Source organism: Odontesthes bonariensis, chromosome 1 (genome assembly GCF_027942865.1).
Source record: "Odontesthes bonariensis isolate fOdoBon6 chromosome 1, fOdoBon6.hap1, whole genome shotgun sequence".
Taxonomy (NCBI): domain Eukaryota; kingdom Metazoa; phylum Chordata; class Actinopteri; order Atheriniformes; family Atherinopsidae; genus Odontesthes; species Odontesthes bonariensis.
The window spans coordinates 27,498,422-27,510,855 of NC_134506.1; the positions used below are offsets into that span (position 1 = coordinate 27,498,422).

The 12,434-nt window shown below is 42.9% G+C and overlaps 1 protein-coding gene across 1 annotated transcript; it reads right to left on the minus strand.

The window, feature by feature from the left end:
* Positions 1–1,781: 1,781 nt before the first annotated feature.
* On the minus strand, positions 1,782–12,219 carry abcb10 (ATP-binding cassette, sub-family B (MDR/TAP), member 10). Its single transcript, XM_075462817.1, has 14 exons — positions 11,317–12,219; positions 10,618–10,824; positions 9,696–9,898; positions 8,346–8,480; positions 7,864–8,010; positions 7,191–7,326; positions 6,981–7,076; positions 6,406–6,615; positions 6,204–6,283; positions 5,903–6,083; positions 5,353–5,396; positions 4,968–5,002; positions 4,782–4,840; positions 1,782–4,659 (listed from the first exon to the last, which is right to left on the minus strand). The coding sequence occupies exons 1-14, from the start codon at positions 11,708–11,710 to the stop codon at positions 4,466–4,468; spliced, it is 2,121 nt and encodes a 706-aa protein (XP_075318932.1). The 5' UTR covers positions 11,711–12,219; the 3' UTR covers positions 1,782–4,465.
* Between the last annotated feature and the right edge of the window lie 215 nt (positions 12,220–12,434).

The window sequence follows — 12,434 nt, forward strand, 5'->3', positions numbered from 1 at the left end:
CAAATAGTTTCACAATATATCTGAAATATAATTGATCAACGGAAAAAAAAATGTTACAACACCTTCAGGTAAAACCACTGGTTGTATCATAGTCAATTTCTATTTCATGACCCAAAGATGGATACAAGCGGGAGCAGAAAAATGGTCAGTTTTTTGATGGCCCGGACTCTCATACAGCAGCAAAAGACGATTGAGACTGGATAAGACACAAAGTGTGTTGTATTTTCTCTAAGATAGAATTCCCCTGCACATTCTTTAGTCAGGTTGTGTTTAATTGCATTAACTGAATCAGCAATTAACCTCCTGAACTTACAGTGAAATTCCACCAAACCCTCTTATATAACTGGGCAAAAAACGGGCAGCTCATAAATCTACAGTCTTGGTGGATGAGCGCTAAAAAGGGAGGGCCTCCTTGGGAGCAGTACGTGGATTAGGGAATGTGCATTTGTATGTGAGGGGGATTTTTTTTGTGGGGGGGGGGCTGCAGAGCAAGAGCAAGGTTGAGCTACTTTTATGCACTTGTTGTGAACCATTTTGGACCGCAGGGCCTGCGAAACGCCTAAAATGTAAGGAGGCAGGCAGTTGTTGTGGAAGGAGGGAGGGAGGGAGGAGGAGAGGGGAGGTCAGAGGGGCCGAGCTGGTGGGGGAGTGGAGACCGGTGAAGGGGGAGGAGACAGGGAGGTGAAAGGGTGTATGCAGCAGGTGGCAGAGAACATGAGTTCATTTAGTCAGAAGTAGATGTAGTGAGGATAACAGCAGGACGTGACTGGGATCACTGGTGTGAAGTGATCACTTTAGCCAGTTGCTTTTCAAAGTGGAAAGATAGAGGGAACATTTTTTTCTTTATGTAAGTGTATCAGTCACTACGGCTGCTACATATTCTGCTCGATTTAACTCAGCCAACAGTTTCAGGACGGACTCCCATGAGAGCGTGAGGGGTGAGCTTGTCACAGAAAGTGAGCGAATAGGACAAGCTCTGGCACTCAAAAGTAGAACCGGTGCTCTTTCTGTACATGAGTGTCCTACTTTTTAAAGTGCAGAAGCACATGTACAGTAGGTTTGCTTTAATTCTAAGAAAAAAAACAACGTTTGAGATTTTAACTGGTTTATATTTTAACTGCGGTCTATGTTGTTGCAGTGAAGAATGACTGAGGATACTGTGGAGATTAGAAATGGACAGGTAAATCCCAGCACGCTTAAAATTAGTTAAATATCAGCTGTTTAATCAATCCATTTTCTCTCATTTTGCTTTTGATGTAATGGAAAAAAGCAGATTTTCAGTGACTCTTTTAGAGTTTTGAATGAGGATGAAGCACTTGTGAAATGTCATGACACCGTGTTTGTGGCAAATGACTGGCAGGCAGACAGTGTTGACATACCACGAAATAGGCAGAGCTGGATGCACGTTGCCTCGTTGGATTTTATTCAAGTGAAAAGATTCCTCAACACTGTTTCCAACAATGCTGGTTTGGCATAGTAGAAAAGCACCAAATTTCTGTACAAATTAATTAATCCATTTTTAGCCAGGCTGCATATTTAATTTGCCATGTTCTCATTGTTTAAGACCCTATGAAATATTTCCAGGTGACAGATAAAGGCAGTGCCGGTGTGTAAGGTAGGAAAGGGGCAGAGCTTCATTCCCTGTAGTTCCTCAAATAGCTCAGAGTGGCTGCAGCGAGGTGAGGGGATCTGCAGCACATGGCGGAGGAATGTGTGCAGGGCTGAGCCGCACCTGGCCTACAGCATGAGCACAACTCTGCGGGATGGAAACTCGCGGCCTATTTTTTGGTAGAATGCCATTTAATTTAAGATTCAAGAGTGATTTGTTGGTCATCATTGTCAAACATCAAACCATCTAAAAGATTAAAAAGAGAAAATGACGACGAGAGAATGATGAAAGATTGAGTCCCTCAATTTAGTTTATCTTTGCCGTTGTCTGTTGAAAAAAAAAGGTGAAAAACATCCACATCTCCAGCGTGAGTGTAGTTCAAGGATAAATCCACTGCTGCTTTTCCAGGTATCTGTATATGTGCAGATGAGTCTACAGGCAGTCTATTTGCAGAGAAGCTCACAGCTCTGTCAACACAACCCACAAGTGGCTGAGTGCACATTACTCATAGCATTACCAAGAAGTTTTATTTTGGTATGACACAGCCTGCAGTATGCAGAGAGCATGTCAAGAGTAGGAATGTAGCTTCACTGTGTGAAGCAGCACTGCCACCTTGTGAGGGCCGGGGACACAACACAGGAGCACAAAAAGACACGTGAGAGACATTTTGTTTGGAAAAACGTAATAGCAAAGGGGATATTCTGAGAGTCAGTGGCAAAGCAAGAGACAGGGCTGTTGTGGGGCTGACACTGAGGAGTGATAGTATAAACAGACATAAAAGACTTCAAACAAATAAAATGACAATTAATATGTCACTTTGTTCATCTTTGCTTTCAAGTATGATCATTTAGAAAGTATCAACAATAGAATTAAGGTCTTATTTATACGTTTTCATGTTAAAGATAATAATAAAAAAAAAACTCTCAGGTTTAGCTTGTGTTAGCATGTGGATCCATTATAAACTGACAAACCGAACGGCTTCAACCTTTACTTTAACCTTGAGTGAGACGAGGTGAAGTCCATTTACTCATCATGGACGTGTGGTTTGACAGTGACGATGCTTAAAACATATGAAGTGATATTAGGCTGAAAAATGTGGACTAAGATGCCACAGTGACATGAAAAATCTATTGCGATTCAAGTCAAAATAGCCTCCTTTTGAGCCAAAACAAAGAAAAAAAAACAAGAAATAAACCAACACGTGATGAAAATATTGATTAAAAACCATAAATGATCTGAGCCCAGCTTGCGCTTGCTTACAGCCTTTCACAAATTACCCTAAAACCATACAGGCAATATTGTGAGGGGATTTAGTGGTTGATCAACAAATGATTCATTCCACAACAGTGTCCATATCAGCCACTGCTATGACCCATAATGCACTTCCCCTGCACTGCCACCTCCTTCCTGGGCATGATAACAAGGATGCCTGCTATATAGTGGAAACTACAAATCTTATGAAGTTGTTTTGAATGTGGAGAGTTAACATTTTTGGGATGTTTGGCCTTAAAAAGGAAATTAATCCTCTGTATGAAGTCGGCATCTGTCGTCCAAATTACCTCCAAGTAGCCTCTCCAATGCCAGCTGTAATATTGAGTTTGCTTAACAGCGCCGTGTCACCATGCGTGCAGTTTTAGAGCTGTTTACAAAGATTTCAAGGTTCTGAAGTGGACATCCTGTACACACCGAGAAGTGCAGAGGGGATAAGAGACGCAGTCATATCACAGAACGAAATATACAGGTGTAAACAGCGTCTAAATAGCACTGCTGTACAATCACACGCTGAAGTTGTAATGTCGGTTTCTGATTTCACACAATGTGCCAAGGAGGTTCAGTAACAGTCTGATTTGTAGAGACTTGTAGAGGGGACTGTGGCTTCAGATAGCTGCTGAGAGAAGGTGGTCCCGATGCCCAGACCACCTCTGACTGTACTGACATAAGAGGCTGCTCAGTAGACCTCAATCGGTGTCCATAAAGATGGCCGAGTTTTAGTAGCTTCATTGCTGTCAGGTAAATCTCAAGAACAAACAAAAAAAAACAACTAAAGACTGACTGAAAGTTCATGTAATGCTGAAAACGATTAGTAGACAAAACATATGTGGCACCTCAGCTTTGATTATCAAGACTCTTTCGTGATAAATGTGCGAAGCATTTATCAAAATATGTTAGAATGGTGTTCAGTCCTGTTTTACAACACAGGGTTCACACCACATGGAGCTGCTCTCATTTGTTTCGCCTTTACAAAGCTCTGCAAATAAGCTTCAAGTTTAAAAATATCTACTGTACAGATCCAAATACATAAATATACATATAGAAGTGCCCTATGATTCATATTGGATTGTTTTTGGTTTTGTTCCGAACGTGAAGTGATAACAAAGAGTGTTCCACAGTGGCAAATGAAAGAGGATGTCATTCTGCACACTCCTCTTGTATGCCTGAATAGAATTTGGGCTTTATCCAACAGCAGCAGTGAAACGGATTTAAATCATCAGAGCGTCTGTCTTCATGTCTCTTTCAGGCTCTCGTCCCGGCTTCCTTTTTCTGTTTAGAAATTCTCTGAACAGTTTGTAAGAATAACTGACCCCCCTTTCAGCTCTGTGACACTACATACTGTCCTGTAGTCTTTTCAGAAGTGAGACAGAAAGGCAACTCTCAGCAAATGACTTTAAGGTTTAGCTTTGCTTCAACTTTTATTTGAGTGCGTCTGTGTGCTTGCGAGCATTCGTGTGTGTGTGTGTGTGTGTGTGTATATATACGCGGAGGGGTTCAAGTCTTTCTGGACCAAAGCCAGTAATTCCCTGCGACCAACACGTCTCCCTCTCCTTCCTCTTCCACTTATGTGTGCTCCTCATGCTCTCAGTGAAGAGCTCGCTGCTGTTCTTCTTGTAGAAAGGCCTGTTTTTCCATCAGCTTCCTGAACAGTCCTTGCCTGTTTCCCAGTAGCTCTGTGGGGTGGCCACACTCGGCTATACAGCTCTGGTCCAGAACAGCTACGGTGTCTGCATTCTTTATGGTGGACAGACGGTGAGCGATGATCACGACCGTCCTCCCTGTTGATTTGAGTGAGAAGGACAGGAAATGACGAGAGAAGGAGTGTTGAATGGTGGCTGATTACACGTGTCAAGCAGCTTAAAAGGGGTGTAAAAAAACTGAAAAGATTGTGGAGATTTACCCTCCATCAGACGCTCCAACGCCTCCTGGACAAGGGACTCATTTTCAGTATCCAGTGCACTAAATCCAGAAGGAAACATGTTTTTACTCCTGTTCAGGTTAGTAACTACTACGAAAAGGGCCAACACAGGCAAAGCAGTGTAGTTTTTTTTTTTATGCAACTCAATGTCGTGTCCCAGACTCTCACCTGGTGGCCTCGTCTAAAAGCAGGATCTTTGGGTTCTGGGGACAGAAAACACAAACCACGCTTAGTTATTCAGGTTTGCAAAGATGTAGCTAAAGCTGCAAGTTTAACGCCTCACTTGTTTAATTTTTCAGGGAAAAAGGGACCACTGAGAACAATAGTTTGTTCATTAATATTTATTTTTGGGGTTCTAGTGGATTTTATTCATAAGTACAGAGTGGTAAAAATAAAAAAACGCTGCAGCGAGGACTTTCAGCATCCCTTTATCAGGCTCGAGCCACACGGGGTGGCTCCATTCTAAAGTCACTATTGTGCATCGAATGATTAGATCCAAAATATGACAGTCTCTGAGCACAGTGCAACCGTGTTGTAACATTTAACAATTTACCTTGAGCAGAGCTCTGGCAATGGCTATCCTCTGCTTCTGACCACCTGAGAAACAGACACACGGGTTAATTACATGCATACACATTCAATTCTGGGATCATTTATATTATTCTACTGGAACAGCATCCACAAAATTCAGTCAGTAATACCTCCATGGATGTTAGGACAGAATATACAACCTTGGCCTCCATGGATAAGAGACACTTAGAAAGAGTTTGAAATACAAGTTCCCATCAGCCCGACAGTGTAAGAATTGAAAGGATCTCTTTTTTTTTTTTTTAACTTCTGTCTCATTAAAACTGTAGTATATTAGTAACTGAGCATATATTAACCTCATAACAATGACTCTGTGGCACTGAGAATGTTGATCCTGTTCTAAAAACTTTCAACTGCAGCTCAAATTTGATTCAACTTTATCACAAGAAATTAATTTATGCTAATTTCTACAGCATTGACAAATATTTACAGCTTTATGAGAGTCTGCAGCTAAAGGAAGGCTGACAACAGTGGAGTGAGGCAGGCGTGTTGCCATCGCTCTGCGATGTCCTCACCTGACAGCAGCACTCCTTTCTCCCCCACCACAGTGTCAAAGCCCTTAGGAAAGGCCTGAATGAAATCATATGCGTTGGCCACTCTGGCTGCCCTGTGGATGTCCTCCGTGGTCACAGCACTGGGTTCCACAGCACCATACGCTATATTATCTCCAATAGAGCAGGAAAACAGCACTGGCTCCTGGAAGATAGGAAGGAACAGAAACAGAAACAATCCTTACTCAAAGCCTCGATACTTTTAGGCCGTGTGCTGTATATAAAGATACAAATCATGTCAAAGCGTTAAACATGAATTAAACACCTGGCTGACGGTTCCGATGTGACTCCTGAGCCAGGAAGTGTTTAGTTCCCTAATGTCATGACCATCGATAGTGATGAAACCTGGAGAGGAGAGATGCAAAAAACTACCATTTAACAATCTTGTATTCTTTAGTTTGTCACCATCTGAGTTTTTACTGCCAGTCTGTAAGAACTGATCAGCAGCAGACGTATCTCGCTCTCACCGGCATCGGGGTCGTAAAGCCTCAGCAGCAGTGAGACCAGGGAGGACTTCCCGGACCCACTGGGTCCCACCACAGCCATGATGGTACCAGCTGGGACCAGGAGATTGAGGTTCTGGAAAATAGAAGCTTCCTTACGAGTCGGGTAGGCAAAAGAGACATTGCGGAACTCTAGCTGGCCTTTCAGCTGGTCTGCAGGGAGGACTCGGCCCTCTGTGCATGCACAGACAAACAGAGGATTGAGTTCAACACACTTTAATGATTTCATGTTGCAATGAAATTTAAAATAAAAAAAAAAAACATGTTTTGAAAACAAATGGTACATCCAAAAATGTTGCATGTTTGTCAGAGCGACAGTAGCGTTGAGTTGAGTAGCGATAAACAAGAGCAAATCAAAGATACTTTCCATTTACTGTATTTATCAACAAATAAAACTGTCAGCAACTGATAATTAGTCTGGAATAATTACAAATTCATCTTGTGACGGCTAAGGTTATTCATTCATCTAGTTTGGTAACACACCTGCAGTCCTGTGTCCGTGTGTGTGTGTGTGTGTGTGTGTGTGTGTGTGTACTGACCATTTAGAGGAAGCTCGGGCTTTCTGTCCAGCAGCTCCCAGAGTCTGGCTCCTGCTCCAAAACCCCTCATCAACTCAGAGTAGAACGAACTCAGACCTGCAACCAAAGAGAAGACCAACAAACTGTTAGCGATCTAAAACACGCCGTGCATGATGGAAAACAGAAGAGCCCAGAGGCCCGTGCCTGCGCATGCGACTGTGTGTGTGTTACCTGCGATACTGATGCCCACCCAGAACGTGTACATGAGGAACGATGAGAGCTCTCCCACAGTCATGTGCTGATTGGCCATCAGAAGGCCTCCTTTGTAGAGCACTGACAGGATCATGAGGTTACCGCTGAGACCGGTCTAGGGCACAAACAACTCATTTCATTCAATTACTACATCATCTGGTGTGTCTGCCACTTCCCAGTACAGATCTCACCAACTACCGCCTCCCTGTGAACCTGCTGGAGGAGCCCCCTGGTGAGTTTTACCACCACAATCTCTCTCTTGATACCATCTACTAACGTCAGTGCACTGAACATCAACACAGACAGACCTGTTACCTGACAATTTGACATGTCTGATGAGTTGTGGATAAGAAACGGTGTATGACAGCAGATGCAGAGAGGAGTCCGAATTACAAGAAATATTTTTCGTCCACATTTTCCGTTCATGCTGCACATTTCTTAGATGTACGTAACTGCTTTCAAGCCATAAAACACAGGCGGCTCACTGCGATCTCTCTGTCCTTATATGGATAATTGTTTTTTTTTTTTTTTAAATAGTAAAACCTTTTTCTTCAGATGGTTTGGTGTTGTGACAAACCAGAAAGCAGAAGCGTGTGTGCAATACCTCATTGGCTAACAGCTATTTACATCACTTAGAGTCAGATACACTTACCACTCCAAAGAAACCAGCTAGCATCGCAGCCTCCTTTTTAGCCAGGCTGAGAACATAGTCTGTCTTCTGTGTGTACATGGCGGCCTCTGACATCTCTTTACCAAAAGCCCTGACCGTCCGCATGTTGCTGATTCGCTCCTCTGCCAGCTGCACACACAATTTTATCACAGCTTGATTGGAAATGAAAACATCAAAGCAAATTGACTCCATCTGCAGATTTAATTAAGTTTCCACAGGCAATGTGGCTTTGAGATTGTATATACACAACACGAAGGTTAGACAAACGGTACGGCTTCACAAACCACTAACAGAAAAAAAGCAGTTTTTTTTCCAGAGCTTCAATAAAAATCACTGAAAAGTGAGAACGCTGAGAAACAAATGTGTAAACATACAACAAAACTAAGAAAAAAATCCCACCAAATAGTCAGCAGTTCAAACTATTTACACAACTTCTTAGCAGCTTTTTCAGCCTGTCTGTGTACCTGTGTGGCTTGTGCTAGTGCGTCCTGCGTCCGTTTGGAGATGGAACGAATGTATCTGCCGTAGATGATGGCGAGTATACTCATTGGAGGGACGATCAGCAACACAAAGCTTGCTAGACTCGGAGAGACGTAGAACTACAAGAAAAGAGAGAGGAGAAAAATGTGGACAATCGAGGTAAAAACGAAGAAAAGCAAATTCAGCAACAGCGGTGTATAGGTCAAATATCAGAGTCAGACAGCGCAGATAAAACTGGATCATAAATGAATGACACCACCGCTTTGTTCCAGAGATTTCACTTGAGAAACTGTGCATAAATCTGGGTGCAGCAGCTCATCTGTTTGCTGTACTGAGGCATTTAGTTGAAGTAAAAGTGCAGTGATATCAGAAAGACACTTCTGAACAATGAAGTTACTGCTGCGGTGCCATCTGTAGAAAATAATTACTGTAATCAGGTATCAAGCCAAGTCGATCATTCATCTTACAACCCAGAAGATGAATGATCGAAGATCGATTACAGTAATGATTTCCTATCAAGTTCCCTGGATGACCCTGATCCCAGAAAATCATTTTACTTTCTTTTAAAAAAAAGCACATGTGTGTGTTCTGAATATGCCCTGAATTTCATGATTTGCTATTTATTACCATTTAACAATTATCAAAGAGAGAACCAGGAAAAAGTCTGTTTAATAAAGTCAGAAATAACATCAGTCAACAGACCTGTTGGTCAACAACTCTCCTTGAGTAAACTTAAAGGCGGGAAGATCAGGGAGATGATGCATTCAGGAGAGCAAGATTAGTGTGGATGAATGACTTAGCAAAGAGGCAGCATTTCAACAAACTCTCGGTCAAATACACATACTTGAATTTTTGTGTATTTGACCCAGAGTTTGTTTTATAACTCCAGTAGTCCAACAACGGGTGTGGTGGGTCTTTTGCCTGAATCGATCCATTTCCTTGTGCTGATAAACAATATCCTGGTAAACCTGTTTCACAACTCAACCCAGCTCACACATACAGGAAATGCACAACAGAGAGATTGACAGGAAAGATGTGAAGAAAAATCACATCTACTTCCTCATAGTTGACAACACAAAAGAAACGTGCCTTCGCTTTTCTCTGACGTTAGCCGACTCAGTGACTGAAGCCTCGAGAGCTTTTCCAAGAGCGCATGAGACGTTTATGGAAAGTGGAAGACATTTTGTATTTCAGATGACATTTCCCACAAATCCCAGCGTCAGACTGGCATCGGCAGTGCCGTTCCTTACTGATAACTGCATTGAAAATAATATCTCATTTTCATCAGCTATACATATATTTCCAACCATAAATAAGGTCTGCTGATCCCTCACCATCATACTGACACCAACAGCTGCCTGGGCGACAGCTCTCAGCCCGTCTGAGATGTTGTCTGTAATCGAGCGCCCCACCACGGCCGTGTCCGCCGAGAGCCGGTTGATGAGTTCGCCGGTCCTGTTCCTGTCAAAAAATGCCACTTCCTGTCTGAGGATGGAGGCAAAGAGGGACGAACGGAGGTTACGGACAATCTTTTGGCCTGCGGAGAAAAGAGAGGAGACATTAGTGAGGAAGAATGAGAAGAACCGGCAAGTTTATCGTCATAAAATGAATCTGTTCAGCATTTACTTGATGTGTGATGCAGTGATAGTTCTTTAATTAAAGAATAAAATAAACGTTGCTCATCTTTTTAGAATTCTCAGCGACAGGATCTCAGATCTCGTGTAATCTTCAGTTAATAAAAAAAAAACCTCTAAAGCTTGCTAGGAAAACACATAATTTCCACTTAGTTTAATATGTACACAAACCATTCATCTCCCAGGCAACAGGAAGCCCCGGCGCCTGGATGATGGCTGGCAAAAACGACTACAGAATATAACATTTCGTAGCTGCTCAGATACTAGTTAAATCAGCCTCACCTATGGGTGGATAAACACAAAAGATATCATGCTCTACTGAGAAAAGCAGGTGCAGGTGTTACCTCTGAATGGAGAAAAGATTACCATTTAACTCAGCTTTGTAACTCAATCTTTAAACTTGAGAAACAGGTGTTAGAGTGCAGATGTCCTCTAATCTAAGTGCAAATGAATACTTCTTGATAAAATGATCATTTTACTTTCATTTCCTCAGCAAGTTGCACAGAGATATGTGCAGATTGCTCATTCTGCTCACTGATATGTTTCATGTTTAACATTTTATAACCCACTGGAATGAATTTGTGTGTTTGCCTGTTTTCTTCATGTGCCACGTCATCCTCACCTGAGGCCTGGATGAGGTAGAGTCTGGCTGCATTGGCTGCTCCGCCACATAGAAACACTCCCGTCAGCATGACACACAGGGACGTTAGAGAGGCCGTCATCGTCTCCGTGTCTGTTCCAGTGGTGTAAATAGTGTCTATAACTTTTCCCAGGAAAAAGGGAGCCGACATGGTTACTGCACTGGAGACCGTCAGGAAGCCAATGGCAGCTGGGATGGATGAAAAAACAAGAGAAATAGTAGAATCAAAGGGAAGAAAAAAAAAGGGGGTCTTCACAAATTGAAGCCCTGAGTTTTCCCTCCCTCATTCAACGACTGAAAGTCTTATCTATAGATTTACAGCAGCATATGACAGGGTTCTTTTTCAAACCTGCAGACTTTATTGGATCTCTCCAGGAAGACATTGTAAAGCACTAAGAGCCAGTAGGTTAATATTTACCAAACAATGAACACAATTTGTGCATTTTTTTTCGAATTTTGGAAAGTTAGTCTCCAAAATGGTTGCAGCAAGTTAAAGATAATCAAGAGAAAGAAAAACTAAAAAGCTTTGCTGATCCAAAGAACAACAGAAAAAAAATTAACTACTGTGAGTAAAAATAACACTTCCGATTTAACATACAGAGAATTAATCTTTATGCGATGTACTAACACATACTGTAAGTTTGTAATACCGCTTTAACTGGTTTTAAAGCCGCAGTTTACCTGCCAGACTCCATCTTTCCGGGTGAGCAAGTCTCAAAATCTTTTTAGCATCCTCCAGGGGGGCCATGGTGGGTGTCTTCACTGATTCCCCTGGTGCAGGTGTGGAGGTCGTTGAGGAGCTGGCAAACGCAACAGGTATGTGTAGGACTGTCCGCGGTCGTCCTGTACGTGCGTGTGAGAGGAGCACAGACAGACCCGTCAGCGGACTGTGGGGCAGGACCGACTCTACGGGCCCAGCTGAGCTGGACTTCACCCCGGTCCACAGTCGCTTCCTGCGGTGGGCAGCCGAGACTGTCGGCCGGTGCTCCAGCCATAACAACCTGGGCTGGATCAGCTTAAGCTTCAACACGTGCAGCCTGTGCGTGCACTTTGACATACGAATCAAAAGCCGCATCGTCCGAGTGGTATGTTAAGTGATATGTAATAAACTTGGCAAAAAGTAGGAGAAATATCAGCGCTTTCCAACGCAGGTACCCAGGCTCAGTGACAGGCTTCCCCCGGAAGAAGCATTTTGGTGTCCTAGCCGGTAGGTCAACACGCCGTTTCCTCTCTACTGTGAAGCCTGTAGCCACTACATAGATGATTTGTAGACCGTTGTTGTGCACTTTATCAGCGCCTGACAGTCGCCTTTTGCCCAGTTTATCTCTTATCACTGAACGGCTCCCAACACCCTGCCTGTCACTGTCATCTGCCGCTCAGCGGTGGTTTGGCAGACACCTTAAGAGCAAACACCAGCTGCCGATGACTATCTAGCTCAAAACCCGCCCTAAAAAATAAACCTACATCTAAAGGTGAAGAGCTAAAGGCACAAAAACAAGAGAGGTGACCCCCGGTTCGACTCGCATAATACAGTACAGGCGATTCCTCCTTCTCGACGGGAATTCAATGGCTGATGACATAAGGAAACTTTTCTAGGCGGAAGCAAACGAGCCCAGATGGGTCAAAGGCTGCCAGAAATATTCCATGAATGAATCAAGAGCATTAAAACCAAAAACAGTTAACGTGTTAATAACGAGGAGGAAGTTCACGTGTTTATTGAGTCCATTCAAAGTAATGTTGTCTGAGAGTGGGGAAGAGTAAGCCTCAATGTGATGACTTTTTTCCTTCTCGTAAATTGA